This window comes from Hyla sarda, chromosome 2 (genome assembly GCF_029499605.1).
Source record: "Hyla sarda isolate aHylSar1 chromosome 2, aHylSar1.hap1, whole genome shotgun sequence".
Lineage (NCBI taxonomy): Eukaryota > Metazoa > Chordata > Amphibia > Anura > Hylidae > Hyla > Hyla sarda.
This window is the reverse complement of record NC_079190.1, coordinates 29,780,627-29,801,779: the sequence shown is the minus strand read 5'-3', so window position 1 is coordinate 29,801,779 and position 21,153 is coordinate 29,780,627. Positions and strand designations below refer to the sequence as shown.

At 45.6% G+C, this 21,153-nt stretch overlaps 1 protein-coding gene across 9 annotated transcripts in view; it reads left to right on the top strand.

The window, feature by feature from the left end:
• SLC36A4 (solute carrier family 36 member 4) overlaps positions 1 to 21,153 on the top strand; it is a 312,597-nt gene that overhangs the window by 7,494 nt on the left and 283,950 nt on the right. For all 9 annotated transcript variants that reach the window (XM_056561444.1, XM_056561448.1, XM_056561442.1 and 6 more), the window contains exon 2: positions 20,855 to 20,966. In XM_056561444.1, the coding sequence (XP_056417419.1) occupies positions 20,855 to 20,966 (112 nt within the window). The remainder of the gene's footprint in view (positions 1 to 20,854; positions 20,967 to 21,153) is intronic.

Genomic DNA, 21,153 nt, shown 5'->3' with positions numbered 1-21,153 from the left:
AACTCAGGATCAGTACAGGATCCTGAGTAATGTACACAGTGACCTCACCAGCAGAATAGTGAGTACAGCTCTGGAGTATAATACAGGATATAACTCAGGATCAGTACAGGATAAGTAATGTCTGTACACAGTGACCTCACCAGCAGAATAGTGAGTACAGCTCTGGAGTATAATACAGGATATAACTCAGGATCAGTACAGGATAAGTAATGTAATGTATGTACACAGTGACCTCACCAGCAGAATAGTGAGTGCAGCTCTGGAATATAATAAAGGATATAACTCAGGATCAGTACAGGATAAGTAATGTAATGTATGTACATAGTGACCTCACCAGCAGAATAGTGAGTGCAGCTCTGGAGTATAATACAGGATGCAGCTTAGGATCTGTAAGAGATAACTCAGCCTTAACTGTATGTAAAACTTTAAAATGGTGCCCAGAGGTGGACAAACCCTCTAATTTAATATGATATGTGCAGAGACATAGAAAGTGAGATGCAGAGTTAATCTTACATGATTTTCAGACGCAGGTGACATCTGGACATCTCTGCTCGAAACACTTTAAGCTGACAGTGTAATGATTCTGAGAAGTGAATGACAAGTGAACCCTGTGAGAACGAGTAAATGGGCTAAATCATTAGAAGCGACTTTCGTGAGAAGACGGATGTTGGAACATAGTGAATTATAGCGTGAGGGCCTATTATATATCCCTGTACATCAACAGGAGCTGCGGGATGGCTTTAGGCAGTTCTGCTTCTTCACTATGGGTTGTGTGTTCTTTAGTGTCTCTTTCCACACAACAAATTGTGCCGCTGGTTCTACTACCATGATCCCTGGATGGCGTCCATCTATGTGGTGGACCAGACAATCTATGAGGGCACATACAATGTAGATCTCTTCCTTTTGAAGCAAATTTTATGTGAAGGAAAATGGCTCCAAAATTTTGCTTCTCCTAATCTGAAAGCAGACACAACATTTTTTGTTTGCCCTAAGATATCTCCTTTAAAGAGATGTTCCGGTGCTACGACATCTTATCCCCTATCCAAAGGCTAGGGTATAAGATGCCTGATCGCGGGGGTCCTGCCACTGGGGACCCCTGCAATCTTTCATGCTGCACCCCCCCTGTCATCAGCCTCCAGAACTACCAACGCTCCGGGTCTGATGACTCAGGATCACGGGGCCGGAGTATCGTGACGTCACAGCTCTGCCCCGTGTAAGGTCACGCACCCTCAATGCAAGCCTTTGGGAGGGGGCATGAAAGACACCACGCCCCCTCCCATAGGCTTGCATTGAGGGGGCGGAGCGTGACGTCACACAAGGACCCGGCCCCGTGATCCTGAGTCATCAGACCCGGAGCGTTGGTAGTTCATTTTCCTTCACATAAAATTTGCTTCAAAAGGAAGAGATCTACATTGTATGTGCCCTCATAGATTGTCTGGTCCACCACATAGATGGACGCCATGCAGGGATCATGGTAGTAGAACCAGCGGCACAATTTGTTGTGTGGAAAGAGACACTAAAGAACACACAACCCATAGTGAAGAAGCAGAACTGCCTAAAGCCATCCCGCAGCTCCTGTTGATGTACAGGGATATATAATAGGCCCTCACACTATAATTCACTATGTCCCAACATCCGTCTTCTCACGAAAGTCGCTTCTAATGATTTAGCCCATTTACTCGTTCTCACAGCGGCGGGACCCCTGCGATCAGGCATCATATCCCCTATCCTTTGGCTAGGGGATAAGTTGTCTTAGTGCTGGAGTACCCCATTAAATAGGTATTGCGGTGGAAAACACACACATATTATATTTTATTTTTTTTAAATCAACTGGTCCCAGAAAGTTAAACAGATTTGTAAATGACTTCTTTTTTTCAAACTCTTAATCCTTCCAGTACTTATCAGCTTATGTGTACTACAGAGGAAGTTGTCTTTTTCTTTTCTGTCTGACCACAGTGCTCTCTGTTGACCCCTCTGTCCATGTCAGAGGTGTTAGCAGGAGCATACAGCAGCTGATAAGTACTGGAAGGATTAAGATTTTTAAATAGAAGTAATTTACTAATCTGTTTAATTTTTGGCACCAGTTGATTTTAAAAATTGTGTTTTCCACTGGAGTACCCCTTTAAACTCCCAAAACACAGCACCACCCTTGATATCGAATATGTCGGCAGATAAGAATCACTCGGCCTATCTAGTCTGCACAGTATTGTGAATACTATGAATAGTCCCTGGCCCTATCTTATATGAAGGATAGCCTTATACCTAGCCCTATCTTATATGAAGGATAGCCTTATACCTAACCCTATCTTATATGAAGGATAGCCTTATGTCTATCCCTATCTTATATGAAGGATAGCCTTATGTCTATCCCTATCTTATATGAAGGATAGCCTTATATCTATCTCTATCTTATATGAAGGATAGCCTTATGCCTATCCCTATCTTATATGAAGGATAGCCTTATGCCTATCCCTATCTATTGCATCCTTCACTGTATTTGCAGCGACCACTTCTGCAGGAAGGCTATACCATACATCCACCACGCTCTCTCTAAAGTAATACTTCCTGAGCTCAAATTATTTATTTATATCTACTGTGACATTCCATCTCAGGGATTAGCTCTGGAATCGTCCTGGACACTGCCACGGGACACGTTTCCTCGCAATAACTCGCCATGGGACACGTTTCCTCGCAATAACTCGCCAGACAACCGTTCAGCATACAAGTCTGGCACCTCGCCAGCTTTATTTCCACAGGTTGCAGGCAAAAAAAAACATAACTCAGGAACAAACCAAGGTCCTAGACTGTCTGGTCACTGACTACACATGTAAGCATGCCCTGACTACTAACTGGTGAGCTACCCTCAGCCAGCATAAAACATGTGCCCCTGCAACCTGTTTTACTCACAGTTCACACTGTCACTTGGGGCCACTCACAGATTCCAGCTGTGTGCTTCCTCAACAGGGCCCGAGTGTCTCCCCCCTACAGCAACAGGCTGTATCCCAGGCAGAGCCACAACTGTTCTGTTTCCTTTCCTTTTAAACACACTTCCCCTTCCTGATACCTCATTAATCAGGCCACAGGTGGAGGATTCTCCAGAGTTATCAAGGGAAATACACCCTTTCCTTGCCACACTACGTGATCTATCTTTAAGATCAGTACATTTTTCCTCCAGTTTTTTTTATCCAGGCTCTGGGTTGTTTTATGGTGCTTTTGCAGTAAAATTTAGAGTTCTCAAGAGTCCTCACTCTTTCTTTATATTTCTCCTGCCATATGTAATAAACTACTTTTCCATCTTCAAGCCAACAACTGACTACTGAAGCATTACGTTGATATATAGCTACTTAAACATCTAACCCAACAGAGGCTCACAGTCGATTAATGACGATTCTTGTAGGATAGAAATAGACGTACGAACTTCTTCAGATGAAGGATTAGTTATTTCTGAACATTGAAATGTATTACCAAACACGGCTGACATGGTCCATTAAAGAATTTTCCATTATTACAGCTGAGTTTAGAGCTTTAGTGGCTTCTATGTTAGTTCTGTCCTTGTTCTTGTAATGGTTGCATTTATTATATCGATACTGAAGACATAAAACCGAAGCAAATTTATATTTGATATACAGAATAGTCTCTAAGCAAGAGTTTGGATCCTTGAGGTGGCAACTGGGTTGGTGATGGCCAGACTGGGGCCTGGAGTCTGAAGAAGATCCTGAGAAGGTCTGCAGAATGGACATCATGGCAGCTGGACGTAGCCAGGATGATAGGACAGACACCAGATCAGAAGAGAAGCATAGGCACCAAGGACGTGGAGCTAGAAGAAGAAGGCGGCACAGTGACGGCTCTCAAAGACACAAGACTGAATATCGGCACCAGATTCAAGAAGAAAGCCAGATCAAGACCACTTGAAACAAATAAGAAAAAAGACTTGGAATCAAACTTGGAACGATAGGTCCACAGGGTGCGGAATCTGGATGGAACTAGAGCATAGGTTAAAGAGTACCTCTCATGATCTTGTAAAATTTTATAATCCTCCAAGTTCACTGCCCCCATTATGATAAACCACCCCCTGCCTTTATTTTTATTATTTTTTAGTTTCCTACCTTGATATTGCTCCGTATTTTATGCTCAGTCGGATTCACAGACTGGGAAGAGGTGTTACCCAGCAGGCGTGACATCATCTGAAGCCATACAGGGAAGAACTCCCACACTCTATACACAGCCCAGAGCAGTTCAGTGTGAGATGAGCTATGATTGGCTAAGGCTGAACCCCCCCATCCCCTCAGCACTCCAGGCTGCATTTCCTGATTTTGGACTTGCCAGGCTCACAGGAGTCCAAAGTCTGTGCAAGAGATAGGGGGAAATGTGCTCTGGATAAGTAGGGAGACACCTAGTGGCAGCTTTTTTTTTTTAAACACAAAATATCTAAAATTTAATTTTTGTAATTTTTTTTTAAACAAAGTACATTAGAAAGATTTGATTTTTTTTTTTTTTGTTTACCATAAGGAGTGTAATAGCAAAAATTCATTTTAATGACAGTGTCCATTTAAACTGTGACACTCAGGCAGTGAATGAGATAACTAACTGGGTTTATATAGCGGATCATAAGCCATCAGAAACAGAGTTCACTCAGTGAGTTCCAGGATCAGAAAAACATTGATTTCTTCCAGGAACAGTGCCATTATTGTCCCCAGTTGCTGTGTGGTATTGCAGCCCAGTTCTATTGAATAGAACCAAGTTGTAATACCGAGAAATCAACTATGTTTTTACAGTTCTGGTTAACCCCTTTAAAGGGGTACTCCACCCCTAGACATCTTATCCCCTATCCAAAGGATAGGGGATAAGATGTCTGATCGCAGGGGTCCGGCCGTTGGGAACCCCCGCCATCTCTCCTGCAGCACCCCCTGTCATCTGGTGCATGGAGCGAACTTCGTTTCGTGCCTGATGGCTGGCGATGCAGGGGTCGGAGGTTTGTGATGTCACAGCCCCGCCCCCTCATGATGTCATGCCCCACCCTCTCAGTGAAAGTCTATGCCCCTTTTAACTATTGCTTTGCCGATGAGGCCGAAACGGGGCAAAAGCAACCCGAATAGGCCACCATACTGAGAGTAGAGATGAGCAACAATGCAGTTTGTGACTTATGTCTGAATATTACATAATGTTTAGCTTCTGATTTAGATTCTTCATTTATTTGATAAAAATAAATCATCTGATGAAACAGAAGTTATGGGGGGGAAGCAAAAAAATTAATGAAAAACAACAACAATATCACCAGAGTACCTCCAGTGTATGAAATTGTGCATAGACAGTGATAAATGGCAGCAATAATATTCTCAACAATGATTATAAAGTGTTCAGAAACATGTGTTATGTGTTCTGCTGTGTTTCATTTTGATCATTTCCATCCCAATGTCCATTCCCCAGATTGCAATGGACCATCTGCTATATAAAATGATGTGTTCAACATAAAAAACATCAGACCGCTTCACTTCACAAAGTCTGCATCACTTTAATACTATAGCCAAACCACCCCCTATCTTCTGCAGCTTATTAGTCTATATACAGTATATATATAAAACTCAATGGGGGAGATTTATCAAAACCTGTGCAAAGGAAAAGATGCCCAGTTGCCCATAGCAACCAATCAGATCGCTTCTTTCATTTTGCAGAGGCCTTGTTAAAAATGAAAGAAGCGATCTGATTGGTTGCTATGGGCAACTTTTCCTCTGGACAGGTTTTAATAAATCTCCCCCAATGTGTGAGTGTGTATATATATGTGTGTATGTTCCAGCATCACGTCCAAACGGCTAAAGATATTACCATGAAACTTGGCACACATGTTACTTATATGTCTACAACAAACATAGGATAGGTGATTTAACCCTTACTCACCCCCATTTGCCAGGGGCGGGGTTTATGTTTAACCTCTTAAGGACCGTATGCGTACGTCATGAGTCCCGGTCCTGCGATATAACGCGGGGTCACACGGTGACCCCGCATGATATCGCGGTGGGCCAGGCATCATAGTGAACCCGGGACCCGCCTCTAATAGCGGGCGGCACTGATCGCTGTGCCGCGCGCTATTAACCCTTTAGCCGCGCGCTCAAAGCTGAGCCGCGCGGCTAAAAACGAAAGTAAAATGTGCCGGCTAGCTCAGGGAGCTGTTCGGGATCGCCGCGGTATAATCGCGGCATCCCGAACAGCTGTAGCACAGGAGGAGGTCTTCTTACCTTCTCCTGCGCTGTCCGATCGCCGAATGAATGCTTCAAGCCTGAGATCCAGGCTTGAGCATTCAATCGCCGAAAACACTGATTGATCCATTCCTATGGAGATGGATCAATCAGTGTTAAAGATCAGTACATGCAATGTTATAGCCCCCCCTATAGGAGCTATAATATGGCATAAGAAAAGTGTAAAAAAATCATTAACCCTTTCAATTATCCCTTCCCCTAATAAAAGTTTGAATCACCCGGCATTTCCAAAAAAAAAAAAACATTATGTAAATAATAATAAAAATAAACATCTGTGGTATCGCCGCGTGCGGAAATGTCCGAATTATAAAAATATGCCGCTTTTTAAACCGCTCGTTCAATGGCGTACCCGCAAAAAAATTCCAAAGTCCAAAATAGCGCATTTTTGATCACTTTTTATACCACAAAAAAGTGAATAAACAATGATCAAAAAGTCTGATCAGAACAAAAATGGTACTGCTAAAAACTTCAGATGACGGCGCAAAAAATGAGGCCTCATAGCGCCCTGAAAACAGAAAAATAAAAAAGTTTATAGGGGGTCAAAAGATGACCATTTTAAACGTATAAATTTTCCTGCATGTATTCATGATTTTTTTCGGAAGTGATACAAATTCAAACCTATATAAGTAGGGTATCATTTTAACCGTATGGACCTACAGAATAAAGATAAGGTATCATTTTTGACAAAAAATGTACTGCGTAAAAACAGAAGCCCCCAAAACGTACAAAATAGTGTTTTTTCATCAATTTTGTCGCACATTGATTTTTTTTCCCGTTTCACCGTAGATTTTTGGGTAAAATGACTGTCATTACAAAGTAGAATTAGTGACGCAAAAATTAAGCCATTATATATAATTTTAGGTGAAAATTTTTAAGAGTTATGATTTTTTAAAGTTAAGGAGGAAAAATTGAAAATGAAAAAACGGAAAAAGCCCGGGTCCTTAAGGGATTAAAGTCCCATACAAGTCAATGGGAAATACATGTTACAGCATAACTTCCAAACGGCTGGAGATATTTTGATAATACTTGGTCACATGTTACTTATATGTCCACTTAAAATATAGGATAGTTAAGTTAACCCTTAACTACCCCCATTTGTGAAGGTCGGGGTTTTTGTTTAAAGTCCCATGCAAATCAATGGGAAATGTATGTTCCCACATAACTTCCGTACGGCTGGAGATATTTCAATAACTGGTACACATATTATGGGTCGGGATAGGAGGTCGAGATAGAAGGAAGGGATAGGAGGACGGGATAGGAGGTCGGAATAGGAGAACGGGATAGGAGGTTGAGATTAGAGGTCGGCATATAAGGATGGGATATGGGGTTGGGATATGACAACAATATATGAAGACTGGATATGAAGTCAAAAGCTTCCTCCTTTGTTTATTTTCCTCCCCAACAAGGATTAGGAAGGAAAAAACGGGCAACGCCGGGTGTTCAGCTAGTAATAAATATAGTAGTCATGGTGTCCAGCAAATTGTTCTGTTTGGTGGAGTGGGGAGGAGAATAAAACAGGATATATACTTCTTTAGTGTTGGAAGGACATGTCTGAGTTTTAATGGGGTACTCCACTGCCCCAGCGTTCGGATAATCTAGTTCCTGGGGGGAGGCAGCTGGGGTTGTGACGTCACGGTCACGCCTCTCGTGATGTCACGCCACCCCCCCTCAATGCAAGTCTATGGGAGGGGGCGTGGCAACTGCCACGCCCCCTCCCATAGACTTGCATTGAGGGGCGTGGTGTGACCTCACGACCCCTTCAGCCCCCACCCAGCGTTTGGAACTAAATGTTTCGAACGCTGGGGTGATGGAGTACCCCTTTTTAAAGCCTACTCTTTCAGCTGCTCTAAATACACTCTTTGACAAAAAGTACATGTCCAGATGGAAATGTTGGATTGCTCCAAAACTCAGCATACAGTTATTTCTCAGGCCGATTTGAAAAGGATGTGATCTGATTTAACAGAGAGTCTTGCGTAAAAGTGCTTCCTCCAATGCCTTATAAAAAAATTTAAAAAAAGTATCTCATTGACCACTTTTGGTTAGTATACGCCTTGGTTAGAGATGATCAGGTTGGTGTTTTTAATGAATTAGCGTGGGCCAGTCGAAGCGCAGGATTGTGTGAAACGGCACAGTCGCCCCAGAAGCACCCCCTACTTGTTCGTTTGTCTGTCCCGCTTCTGTTTTTGTGTCACCTGTATCGTGCATAAAATACACTTGTGGAGCAGTGATGAGTGCCTTGATTTGTTCTTTATTATGAACTGTATCTAGATATTTCTGAATTGGATGGATCAGTTGTGCACCCTAGGCTTACCTTATCCAGGATTGTCTGTAGAAAAGAAAAAATGGAGACCGACAAAGAGGCGCCTAGTGTGATACCGCAAGAGAAGAGGGACAAAGTGATACCATACACTAGTGGGCATACATTGCCCGTAGGTAGTGGGTGCTCACCTTGAGCGAGCAAAACATTTGCATATCAACCCACAAATGGGGTTATAAACACATATACTGGAGGCAGCTGCTGGGCCCAGGGTGCAGGAGAGGACCAGCCCGTCCTGATGGAAGATGTGGAAGAATAAAAGCAAAATACCCTTTGGAGAAGGTGCTGCTGGTGTCCTGTGTAGATGGGAATGACCAGGCCAGAGAAGGATGTATCAACCAAAGCTGGACCAATTTATTTTAAGAGAAAAAAAAAAAAAAAAGCAGTAACAAACAGGATAACGCATTTTGGGGGATAGCACCCCCTTCTTCAGATCAGTGAACACTGATCTGTGGAAGGGGGCGCTGTTCTCAGAAACGCGTTATCCTGTTTCTGCCTTTTTTCCGATAAATTGGTCCAGCTTTGGTTGATACATCCTTCTCTGGCCTGGTCATTCCCATCTACACAGGACACCAGCAGCGCCTTCTCCAAAGGGTATTTTGCTTCTATTCTTCCACGTTATCCAGGATTGGGAGTACATGTGTGGATCATCCGTTTCTCAGTAGGCATACTTTAGCAGTGCTGAGTGTACTCTGCTGTGGACGTTGTTTTTGATGAATTGTCTGCCATCTAGGCTGTTCTAACCAAGCTGATTGGACATTCACACATGGCAAGCAGGCTCTGGGCGACCCAGACAGGCCACCAGTCGAGAGGATCGTTTGATCCACCAATAAGGACGAGCAGCTCCGACACTTTCTTCATTCACCACCCAAACAAGGTGGCACATTCATTACACACCTTTTGGTCTCGACTACTTTTAGGTCCTTAGCAGAAGGAAGTTTGGTGTCACGTTGCCCACTGCGTTTCTAGCCATTGTCACATTTGTTTGCAGGAGTGTTGTAAAAGAGAAACCTCTAATGCTCTGCACTGCAACTGTATTGTCTTTAGCAACAAATTCATGTTTTGTTTTGCACCTGACAATGGTCAGGTTGTATTATTTAGGCCTCATGGTGAGCACTTCAATCCTGCCTTCATTGGGGAGTAGTACCCTGCCCCAACTACTGGTGTGATGATCTAGGGAGCCATCGCGTATGACAGTCGGTCACCCCTATGAAGTACACAAACATCTCAACGATACGCTGCGCACTTTGCCTGTTGATTTCTGCTCAACTTTCCTTTTGACATGGTCTTGAATATTTTAGAAATCCAAAAACTGCTTTTATCTATTCTCCGAAGGGAACGGCGCAGAGCTAAATGGAAATGAAGGGACACAGTGCTAAGCTGAGTGCTTCTGTCCTTTCTGTGAGGGTGTCCTGACCTGGACCCCGACTAATAGAAAAAACTTCTGCTATCACTATGACAGATCTGAAGTTGATTAAAACAATAGTTACCGTGTATTACTGTGGTCACCAGTATTGTGGTGTTTGTGTTTTGGGAGAGAAATTCCCTTTAGGACTCTAAAATGTGTTAGCATAATGGTCTGGCTTCTGTATTCCATTGAAATTGGAAAAAACATCAACCTTTTCTTGTTTTAAAGGGGTACTTCACCCTTAGACATCTTATCCCCCATGCAAAGGATAGGGTATAATATGTCTGATCGCGTCGGTCCCGCTGCTGGGACTCCCGCATTCTCTGTGCAGCACCCGACGTTCTTTTAGGCTGCTGGGTGTGGGCGGCTTCCATTCCCCTCGGGAGGTCACGCTACACCCCCTCAATGCAAGTCTATGGGAGGGGGGCGTGGCGGCTGCCATAGAGTTGCATTGAGAGGGCGTGGCGGGACATCACGAGGGGCGTGGTATTGATGTCACGACCCTGCCGTGCTGCTCCATGCATTCGGGACAAAATGTTCTGAACGCTTGGGCAGCAGAGTACCCCTTTAACCTACAAGATCATGTAGTGGATTTAGGATTAGGAGGAATAGAACTATAGTCCAGTAGGTCCCAGAGCAGATTGAGGCCTTGTACTATCGCAATATCTTGCAATTTATAACACCATGTGAAACATGATTGAAGAGAAGGAAGAAAACACATTTGTTTTTGTGCACATGATAAGCAGAATATCCCAAAACTCCATATGATTCCTTTGAAACTTTACATCAGCAGCTAGTAAAGGTTGGTTCGACCAGATGTGTAGGTGTCTCTGCTGCTAATGTTACCAGTGGAGGAGACGGCGCTGCGATTAATGTTCCGGCTGTGCTTCCTTAGGAGCGAGGCTAGAACAGTTTGTGGAAATCTGTTCATCTGAACGAGGCCCAGAGGCTTTATAGCTTGTCTTTATCTTTTTTTAGTTCATAACAAAATAAAAAATAAAAACAAATTTTAATGTCACCAGATATAAAAGACTTTAAAAAAAAATTATAGGCAATGAAGGAATAAGTTTCCTGTGTGGGGAGGAGTTGTCAAGCACTATTATCATTGAAGAGTAAATGTTGCAGGCACTGTCTAACCATACTTTCCTGCCTATACTGATACCAGGCATGAAGAGGTGAAACTTGACAAGGGGCTGTCAGGATGCCAAGCTAATAGGGAATGTAAAGCCAGCAGGCGACTTTGCCCGTCACTCACCGGCGCCGGTCCCTGGCTTATCTCCCACTAGCTGCCTTTTTCTATGCATATATTACATTTTTCCTCCACCTATCCTAATTTGGCATGGCTAGTTAATAGTGATTCACCCAACTTGCTGTGCCTAATTATCGTTAGCTCCCTGAGTTCCTAGCAAAGTTGTGTGATCCTGATATTCTGTGTATCCTGACCTTTGCTTGTTTTCTGGTTCTGCCTGACCTCTCATATACTGTTCTGACTCTCCTGTTGTTAACCTGGACTGTATTTCACTTTAAAGGAGTAGTCCAGTGGTGATTCAGTGGTGAGCAACTTATCCCCTATCCTAAGGATAGGGGATAAGTTGCAGATCGCGGGGGGTCCGACCCCTGGGGCCCCCCGCGATCTCCTGTACGGAGCCCCGACAGCCCGCTGGAAGGGGGCGTGTCGACCTCCGCACGAGGCGGCGGCCGACACGCCCCCTCAATACAACTCTATGGCAGAGCCGAAGCGCTGCCTTCGGCAATCTCCGGCTCTGCCATAGAGATGTATTGAGGGGGCGTGTCGGCCGCCGCCTCGTGCGGGGGTCGACACCCGCTATCTTGGCGGAGAGCCGGGGCCCCGTACAGAGAGATCGCAGGGGGCCCCAGCGGTCGGACCCCCCGCGATCTCAAACTTATCCCCTATCCTTAGGATAGGGGATAAGTTTTTCACCACTGGACTACCCCTTTAACTCTGCCTTATCCCTGGGCATCGTTCTGACTCCCCTGTGTACAACTCGTACCAGTAACTATTTCTGACTGACCCACTGGTTCCACGCACAAGTACCATGTGGTCCCCCTGAGCCACCCGCTAACAACACCGGGACCATGGGTGTGAAGCAACCTGGTACCCATCAGAATGGTAAATACATAAAGGATGCTTAGACTTCACTCCCGAGCATGGCCCAAAGCCAAACCACTTTGGTAGCACAGCGGGTCCACACTTGTTGCCTGTTGCAGGGTCATGTAATATACCGGGGCCATTGTGTAACGGCTGCATACACTATTCATGAATCTGGATTAGGCTTAACATGCCAATTTGGACCTAAGTAGAGAAGTGGATGAATCTGTCTGTGTCCGTGTCTGCCTCTCTCTGTCTGTGTCCGTGTGTCTCTCTCTGTCTGTGTCTGCCTCTCTCTGTCTGTGTCTGCCTCTCTCTGTCTGTGTCTGCCTCTCTCTGTCTGTGTCCGTGTGTCTCTCTCTGTCTGTGTCCGTGTGTCTCTCTCTGTCTGTGTCTGCCTCTCTCTGTCTGTGTCTGCCTCTCTCTGTCTGTGTCTGCCTCTGTCTGTGTCTGCCTCTCTCTGTCTGTGTCTGCCTCTGTCTGTGTCTGCCTCTCTCTGTCTGTGTCTGCCTCTCTCTGTCTGTGTCTGCCTCTCTCTGTCTGTGTCTGCCTCTCTCTGTCTGTGTCCGTGTGTCTCTCTGTCTGTGTCCGTGTGTCTCTCTCTGTCTGTGTCTGCCTCTCTCTGTCTGTGTCTGCCTCTCTCTGTCTGTGTCTGCCTCTCTCTGTCTGTGTCTGCCTCTCTCTGTCTGTGTCTGCCTCTCTCTGTCTGTGTCTGCCTCTCTCTGTCTGTGTCTGCCTCTCTCTGTCTGTGTCTGCCTCTCTCTGTCTGTGTCCGTGTGTCTCTCTCTGTCTGTGTCTGCCTCTCTCTGTCTGTGTCTGCCTCTCTCTGTCTGTGTCCGTGTGTCTCTCTCTGTCTGTGTCTGCCTCTCTCTGTCTGTGTCTGCCTCTCTCTGTCTGTGTCCGTGTGTCTCTCTCTGTCTGTGTCTGCCTCTCTCTGTCTGTGTCTGCCTCTCTCTGTCTGTGTCTGTCTCTCTCTGTCTGTGTCTGCCTCTCTCTGTCTGTGTCTGCCTCTCTCTGTCTGTGTCCGTGTGTCTCTCTCTGTCTGTCTGCCTCTCTCTGTCTGTGTCCGTGTGTCTCTCTCTGTCTGTCTGCCTCTCTCTGTCTGTGTCCGTGTGTCTCTCTCTGTCTGTGTCTGCCTCTCTCTGTCTGTGTCCGTGTGTCTCTCTCTGTCTGTGTCTGCCTCTCTCTGTCTGTGTCCGTGTGTCTCTCTCTGTCTGTGTCTGCCTCTCTCTGTCTGTGTCCGTGTGTCTCTCTCTGTCTGTGTCTGCCTCTCTCTGTCTGTGTCCGTGTGTCTCTCTGTCTGTCTGCCTCTCTCTGTCTGTGTCCGTGTGTCTCTCTGTCTGTCTGCCTCTCTCTGTCTGTGTCCGTGTGTCTCTCTCTGTCTGTGTCTGCCTCTCTCTGTCTGTGTCCGTGTGTCTCTCTCTGTCTGTGTCTGCCTCTCTCTGTCTGTGTCTGCCTCTCTCTGTCTGTGTCTGCCTCTCTCTGTCTGTGTCCGTGTGTCTCTCTCTGCCTGTGTCTGCCTCTCTCTGTCTGTGTCTGCCTCTCTCTGTCTGTGTCTGCCTCTCTCTGTCTGTGTCTGTCTCTCTCTGTCTGTGTCCGTGTGTCTCTCTCTGTCTGTGTCCGTGTGTCTCTCTCTGTCTGTGTCTGCCTCTCTCTGTCTGTGTCTGCCTCTGTCTGTGTCTGCCTCTCTCTGTCTGTGTCTGCCTCTCTCTGTCTGTGTCTGCCTCTGTCTGTGTCTGCCTCTCTCTGTCTGTGTCTGCCTCTCTCTGTCTGTGTCTGCCTCTCTCTGTCTGTGTCCGTGTGTCTCTCTGTCTGTGTCCGTGTGTCTCTCTCTGTCTGTGTCTGCCTCTCTCTGTCTGTGTCTGCCTCTCTCTGTCTGTGTCTGCCTCTCTCTGTCTGTGTCTGCCTCTCTCTGTCTGTGTCTGCCTCTCTCTGTCTGTGTCTGCCTCTCTCTGTCTGTGTCTGCCTCTCTCTGTCTGTGTCTGCCTCTCTCTGTCTGTGTCCGTGTGTCTCTCTCTGTCTGTGTCTGCCTCTCTCTGTCTGTGTCTGCCTCTCTCTGTCTGTGTCCGTGTGTCTCTCTCTGTCTGTGTCTGCCTCTCTCTGTCTGTGTCTGCCTCTCTCTGTCTGTGTCCGTGTGTCTCTCTCTGTCTGTGTCTGCCTCTCTCTGTCTGTGTCTGCCTCTCTCTGTCTGTGTCTGTCTCTCTCTGTCTGTGTCTGCCTCTCTCTGTCTGTGTCTGCCTCTCTCTGTCTGTGTCTGCCTCTCTCTGTCTGTGTCTGCCTCTCTCTGTCTGTGTCTGCCTCTCTCTGTCTGTGTCTGCCTCTCTCTGTCTGTGTCTGCCTCTCTCTGTCTGTGTCCGTGTGTCTCTCTCTGTCTGTGTCTGCCTCTCTCTGTCTGTGTCCGTGTGTCTCTCTCTCTCTGTGTCCGTGTGTCTCTCTCTGTCTGTGTCCGTGTGTCTCTCTCTTTCTGTGTCCGTGTGTCTCTCTCTGTCTGTGTCCGTGTGTCTCTCTCTGTCTGTGTCCGTGTGTCTCTCTCTGTCTGTGTCCGTGTGTCTCTCTGTCTGTGTCCGTGTGTCTCTCTCTGTCTGTGTCCGTGTGTCTCTCTCTGTCTGTGTCCGTGTGTCTCTCTCTCTGTCTGTGTCCGTGTGTCTCTCTCTGTCTCTCTGTGTCTCTGTCTCTCTCTGTCTTGTCTCTGTCTCTCTCTCTCTGTGTCTCTGTGTCTCTCTCTCTCTGTGTCTCTCTCTCTCTCTCTGTGTTTCTGTCTCTCTCTCTCTGTGTCTCTGTGTCTCTCTCTCTCTGTGTCTCTCTCTCTCTCTGTGTTTCTGTCTCTCTCTCTGTGTCTCTGTCTCTGTCTCTCTCTCTGTGTGTCTCTCTCTGTGTGTGTCTCTCTCTCTCTCTCTCTGTGTCTGTCTCTCTCTCTGTGTCTCTCTCTGTCTTGTCTCTGTCTCTCTCTCTGTCTGTCTCTGTCTCTCTGTCTCTGTCTCTCTCTGTCTCTGTCTCTCTCTGTGTCTCTCTCTCTCTGTCTCTGTCTCTCTGTGTCTCTCTCTCTCTGTGTCTCTCTCTCTCTCTCTCTCTCTCTCTCTCTCTCTCTGTGTCTCTGTCTCTCTCTCTCTGTGTCTCTCTCTCTCTCTGTGTCTCTGTCTCTGTGTCTCTGTCTCTCTCTCTCTCTCTGTCTCTCTCTGTGTCTCTGTCTCTCTCTCTCTCTGTCTCTCTCTCTGTGTCTCTGTCTCGCTCTCTGTCTCTCTGTGTCTCTCTCTCTCTCTCTGTGTCTCTGTCTCTCTCTGTGTCTCTGTCTCTCTCTCTCTCTCTGTCTCTCTCTGTGTCTCTGTCTCTCTCTCTCTGTCTCTCTCTCTGTGTCTCTGTCTCTCTCTCTATGTCTCGCTCTGTCTCGGTCTCTCTCTCTCGCTCTCTGTGTCTCGGTCTCTCTCTCTGTGTCTCTGTCTCTGTGTGTGTCTCTCCTCTGTCGGTCTCTCTCTCTGTCTCTCCTCTGTCGGTCTCTCTCTCTGTCTCTCCTCTGTCGGTCTCTCTCTCATCACCTTTTGGGTGTGGTCTAAAGCCCAACCTTTTTAGGTGGCACAGCGGGTCCACATGTGCTGTAATTACGGTAGACTTATCAGATGCGAGCCTAGCAATGCTCATGGCTTTGTGATCCCTCCACACAGGACTGCGGCATAAGAATAATAATAAAAATGTAAACTATTAGAATAAATGAAGGAAATGACTGTCAACATATCAATGCAGGAGCATGACTGGGAAAACAAAGTTTTGATCCTTTCAAACGCCTTACACTAAGTTAGATGCCAAATGTCAGGTGTTTTACACTAAATGGGCACAGTCATGAGAAAAAACTACTTTTGGTTTATCATAGAGACATATCAAAAGTTAATCGGTCGGGGTCTGAGTGTTCAGACCCTGACCCATCGCAAAAAATTGGCCCAGTAGAAGTGTGCAATTAGTGGCTGCCCGCTTCTCTCTCTCTGCTGTTTTTTTGTTATTGGTCGGTGTTTGGACACCTAGACTCGACCAATCAAAACTTTTTATATATATCCCTAGGACAAATTATTATTATTTTATTATTATTTTTCCATCTTCCATCTACAGCATTCGGAACATTTAGTTACGAACGCTGTGGGGGTCGACCACGCCCCCTCGTGATGTCACGCCACCCCCCCCTCAATGGAAGTCTATGGGAGGGGGCGTGACGGACATAGACTTGCGTTGAGGGGGCATTGCAGACTTCCAGTGCCCCCTAAATGTTCCCAATGCTGGCCAGTGGAGTACCCCTTTAAATATTGAGCGCTGGGGCGCTCTCTAAAATGACAGCGATAAGGACGATTTAACAAGTAGAGATCACTACCCTCCTCGGGTATCCGATACAGTGTGCAGAGCGTGTACTGCAGAGCACCATGTGAATCGCCTGAGACATTACTTGCTCTTTGGTGTCCAGTATCAAAGGTTGATGTGAGATCTGTAGACTTCTCTTCAAGGGAATATATAAAAAGCAGAAAATATTTATTAGTATAACAAGAAGCCACAGCAGGGGCCCCGACCCGGGGAGAAGAGAACACGGTCTGTTTTACAAGTCTCTTTGCCGCGAAGATGTTTGAAGCCGCTAACCTTCTGGTGTTGATCGGTGCAGCGCGCGGCAGAGCTCTCTCATCTTCTCTTATTTCATTTGCTTCTTGTAAATTTTTGGCTTTTTGTTGTGACTTCATCCCATGCCGACTCCTGATCGTCTCATGCAGAGAAATCAATGGCTCGTGTTACCAACACTGCCGGTTCTTACACTTAATAAAAAAAGAGCGATACTTTTTTCACTAAATTGATTAAAAGGCCAGAAAATGAAATCTATGCCCACAATGTGCATGCATTAATAATAATAATAATAATAATAATAATAATAAATAAAAATAATAATTAATAATAAAAATGATATCCGTTTTATTTTTTGGCTTTTCCAATCTCTGTACATATTTCAGACCACTCCTACCCCCTAAGAAACCCCACACGCGGTTTTTTTTGTGACTCACCAGACTTTTGAAAAGTGCTGTGTACAAGTTGTTATGACTTCTATAGAGAATGCAGATATGGACGAAAAATCGAAAATTAAAAATTTTTTGCTTAAAGAGTAGCTCCCACCATCTTATTTTTTTTTCTGTCCCTGCCTATTTCCAATCTATCCCTAACCCCCTCCCTGCTTTTAATTTTTATTTTTACTATATTAAAAATGCCTTTTTGTCTGCCTGGCAGTTTGCTTACTACCAGGCAGACTTCCCCAGCTGGCACCACGTCACTGATGCCTGCTGGGGGGGGGGGGGACTTCCGCCCTTAGTTCATCTACACAGGGTGCCTCCAGCTGTTTCATCACTACAACTCCCAGCTTGCCCTGACATCTATTGGCTGTCAGGGCATGCTGAGAGTTGTAGTATTGAAACAGCTGGAGGCACCCTGTGTAGATAAACTATTAGTTACATGCGGCGCTAACTAATAAATTACTTCTATAAAAAAAAATCTTAACCCTTTCAGTACTTATCAGCTGCTTTTATGATCCACAGGAAGTTCTTTTCTTTTTTGAATTTCCTTTCTGCCTGACCACAGTGCTCTCTGCTGACACCTCTGTCCATTTTAGGAACTGTCCAGAGGAGGATAGGTTTTCTATGGGGATTTGCTCCTACTCTGGACAGTTCCTAATATGGATAGAGGTGTCAGCAGAGAGCACTGTGGTCAGGCAGAAAGGAAATACAAAAAAGAAAAGAACTTCCTGTGGATCATAGCAGCAGCTGATATGTACTGGAAGGATTAATATTTTTTAATAGAAGTAATTTACAAATCTGTTTAACTTTCTGGCACCAGTTGATATACATTTTTTTTTTTCCAGTGGAGTACCCCTTTAATATTTGTTCAATGGGAATTTCGGAGTTTAGGCTTAGTGACACCTCACACGGCACAAGGTATGCACCTTTGCACATTGTCACCGTTTTTTTTTTTGTTTTTGTTTTTTTCCAAGTGGAAATCATAAAGATAAAAAATACAGAAGTGTGAATGAGCCCTTGTATTAATTGCTTACCCAGATTTATTTTCTGAATTTTAGTGGTGGCCACTTGGAACCCCTTAGCGTAATGATCTTAGGACCCCACCTCCCTTCCCGGGTAGCTAAGGGTGTTTTCACACCCTTTGTTAGAGTGTACCTGTTATCAAACCATATTTTCTAAACTAACTCCGATTATATTTCCTAACTACTCCTAACACCTCTCCTGCTGTTTTCTTCTGAGCTATAAAAAGCTGTGTATCCTACCTTTCCCCTTGCTCACATTATGTGAGCTCCCGACAGGAGAAAGTGGGCGTTCCCCAGCAGGTGCAACGTCACTGAAGCCTGTGAGAGCTGTGCCTCACCATGCCCCACACGCATTTCCTGAGTTTGGTCTCCTGCCAGGCTGGGAGGAGAACCAAACTAAATGACTTGCGCAGGGAACAGAACAGAGCCACCTAGTGGCCATTTTTTCAATCACATTTAAAACATTTAAAGGTTGAGAATTTTAACAGCAAGTAAATAGCAAAGTGTCTTATAATTACATAAAGAACAATATATATACAAATTTTTAGTTTGGTGACAGGTATTCTTTAACTGCTCATGCAGTATGAAATTATCCTTACCTGTCTCTTTGTAATGTTTTTATGGATCGAATTCTCCCAGAACTCTCTGAAAGGAACTCTGTCAGATAGGAGAAAGCTTTAGAATTCTAAAATGATTTATCTGGAGTAAAGTGCAATTTTAACGGGAATCTGTCAGCTGAAATCCACTTCCAAACTGCTGACACTGTTAGGAGAAGGAGACACAATGGTGCCTCTTATATATCTGTCTGTGCTTCCATTACCTAAAATTGCTTTTATTATCTGGTGTCGTCATAGAGGCGTTTCAAAGCCCCTGAAGTGCTGAGGGCTGGATTGCCTACTCTTTCCCCTCCCACCCTGCTTGATTGACATTCCCTGCTTGGTTGACATGCAGCTGGAAGCCAAGCCCTGTTTCCAAATCTTGCACATGGACACAGTTTGTATGTAGAGCACAGGAACGAAATTTGGAAGCTGAGGCCTGATTGTCGATCAAGTACTTGATGGACAATCAGGCTTCAGCTTCTAAATCTCGTTCCTGTGCTCTATATACAAACTGTGTCCATGTGCAAGATTTGGAAACAGGTCCAGCTATTCCTACTTGATCAATAATCGGGCCTCAGCTTCCAAATCTCGTTCCTGTGCACTACACACAAACTGTGCCCATGTGCAAGATTTGGAAACAGGGCTTGGCTTCCAGCTGAGAGATTTGGAAACAGGGCTCGGCTTCCAGCGGTTCCTACTTGATCAACAATCAGGCCTCAGCTTCCAAATCTCGTTCCTGTGCTCTACATACAAACTGTGTCCATGTGCAAGATTTGGAAACGGAGAGGGAGTGGGAGCAAGGAGATGTTCCCGCCTCGGCACTTCATGGGCTTGGATATGCCTCTTTGATTCTTTGCACCAGGGAATAAGTATTTTTCTATGTTATGGAGGTACAGACAAATGTATGAAAGGTACCATGTGTCACTTTGTCCTAATGGTGTCAGGAGACTGGAACAGCTGACTGCTTACCTTGGTGGTTGTCTGTTTAGCACTATGAGGGATCAGCTGATTGCTGCAAATCCAGCTCCTGATTCCAAGGGTAGTCAGCCAGACACTTCCACTGCAGCGGCCTCTACTGGGGAAATATAGTATTACAAGCTGGCCATTCAGATGTAGTAGAAGGACCTCATGGATCCTCCAGGGCAGGAACTACTCCTATGGATATTCTCTTTGTTCTGGCTCGTATAAAGCAGGGGTCTTGAGTGGGAAACATGAACTATATTGTTCATATACGATAACAGGACATGTGTATAGTGGTTGTTTTCATGAGACATAGTTAAAGGGATATTCCGGCTTTATACATCTTATGCCCTACCCAAAGGATTAGGGGATAAGATGTATGATCACAGGGGTCCCACCGCTGGGGACCCCCGCCATCTCTGTGCAGCCCCCAGCATGCTGCGCTGCCTCAGAGACGGGGACATGATGTCACGGCCACACACCCTAGTCACGCTACGCCCCTCCATTCAAGTCTATGGGAGTGACCATGACTTGTGTCACGCCCCCTCCCATAGACATGAATGGAGGGGGCGTGGTGTGACATCACTAGAGGGCGTGACCATGACATCACGTCCCCGTCTCAGAGGCAGCGCAGCATGCTGGGGGCTGCACAGAGATCGCGGGGGTCCCCAGCGGTGGGACCCCTGTGATCATACATCTTATCCCCTAATCCTTTGAAATACCCCTTTAACCTTACTTGTAGAACTTTGACAAAATGGTAGAATAAATGTGCTGCAGCACTATGTGGAGGACCCCGGCCCCTACTGAATTTCCCCGCACTATGCCACTCACGTCCAGGCCCTCTGCAAGCTCTGCCTGGCCCCATATTACTTAATTTACTGTAATCTTAAAAAGCCTTCTGACCCCCTTGAGAAAGTTATTGTACTAATCTCTTTTCTAATATCTGAACTTTCCTCCAAAAGCAATATGGAATCCCCAGATATCCCCTTCTCCCTGGTTTTTCAATTTCGTGTTGTGTAATGATTGGTGGTGCGGTGAATAGGTGGATGGTGTGTGGCCTTTCTATATGGAAATATGTCGCCTCCATTAACATATCTGTGAGGAGGAGGATTGTGGGATCTCGCTCACTCCTGTACCTGTGATTTATTCCGCAGACATGGAAGTAATGAAGCCTCTAATGGGAGACGAAGGAAGTTCTGATGGGAATGAGGATGAGGATGAGACTGCTCCGCGAGATTATCAACCCAGCAACCATGACGGCCTGACGTATGTACAGCAATCCATCTCAGCCTCCCTGTCATTAGATGGTGCCGGGATGGGGGTTGTAGTGTTCTATGTATTATGGTCATGTCAGGTGATCAGGTCATGTTGGGGGTTGTAGTGTTCTATGTATAAAAAGTAATAGCAATGTATTATGGTCATGTCCATTAACCAGGTCATGTTAGGGGTTGTA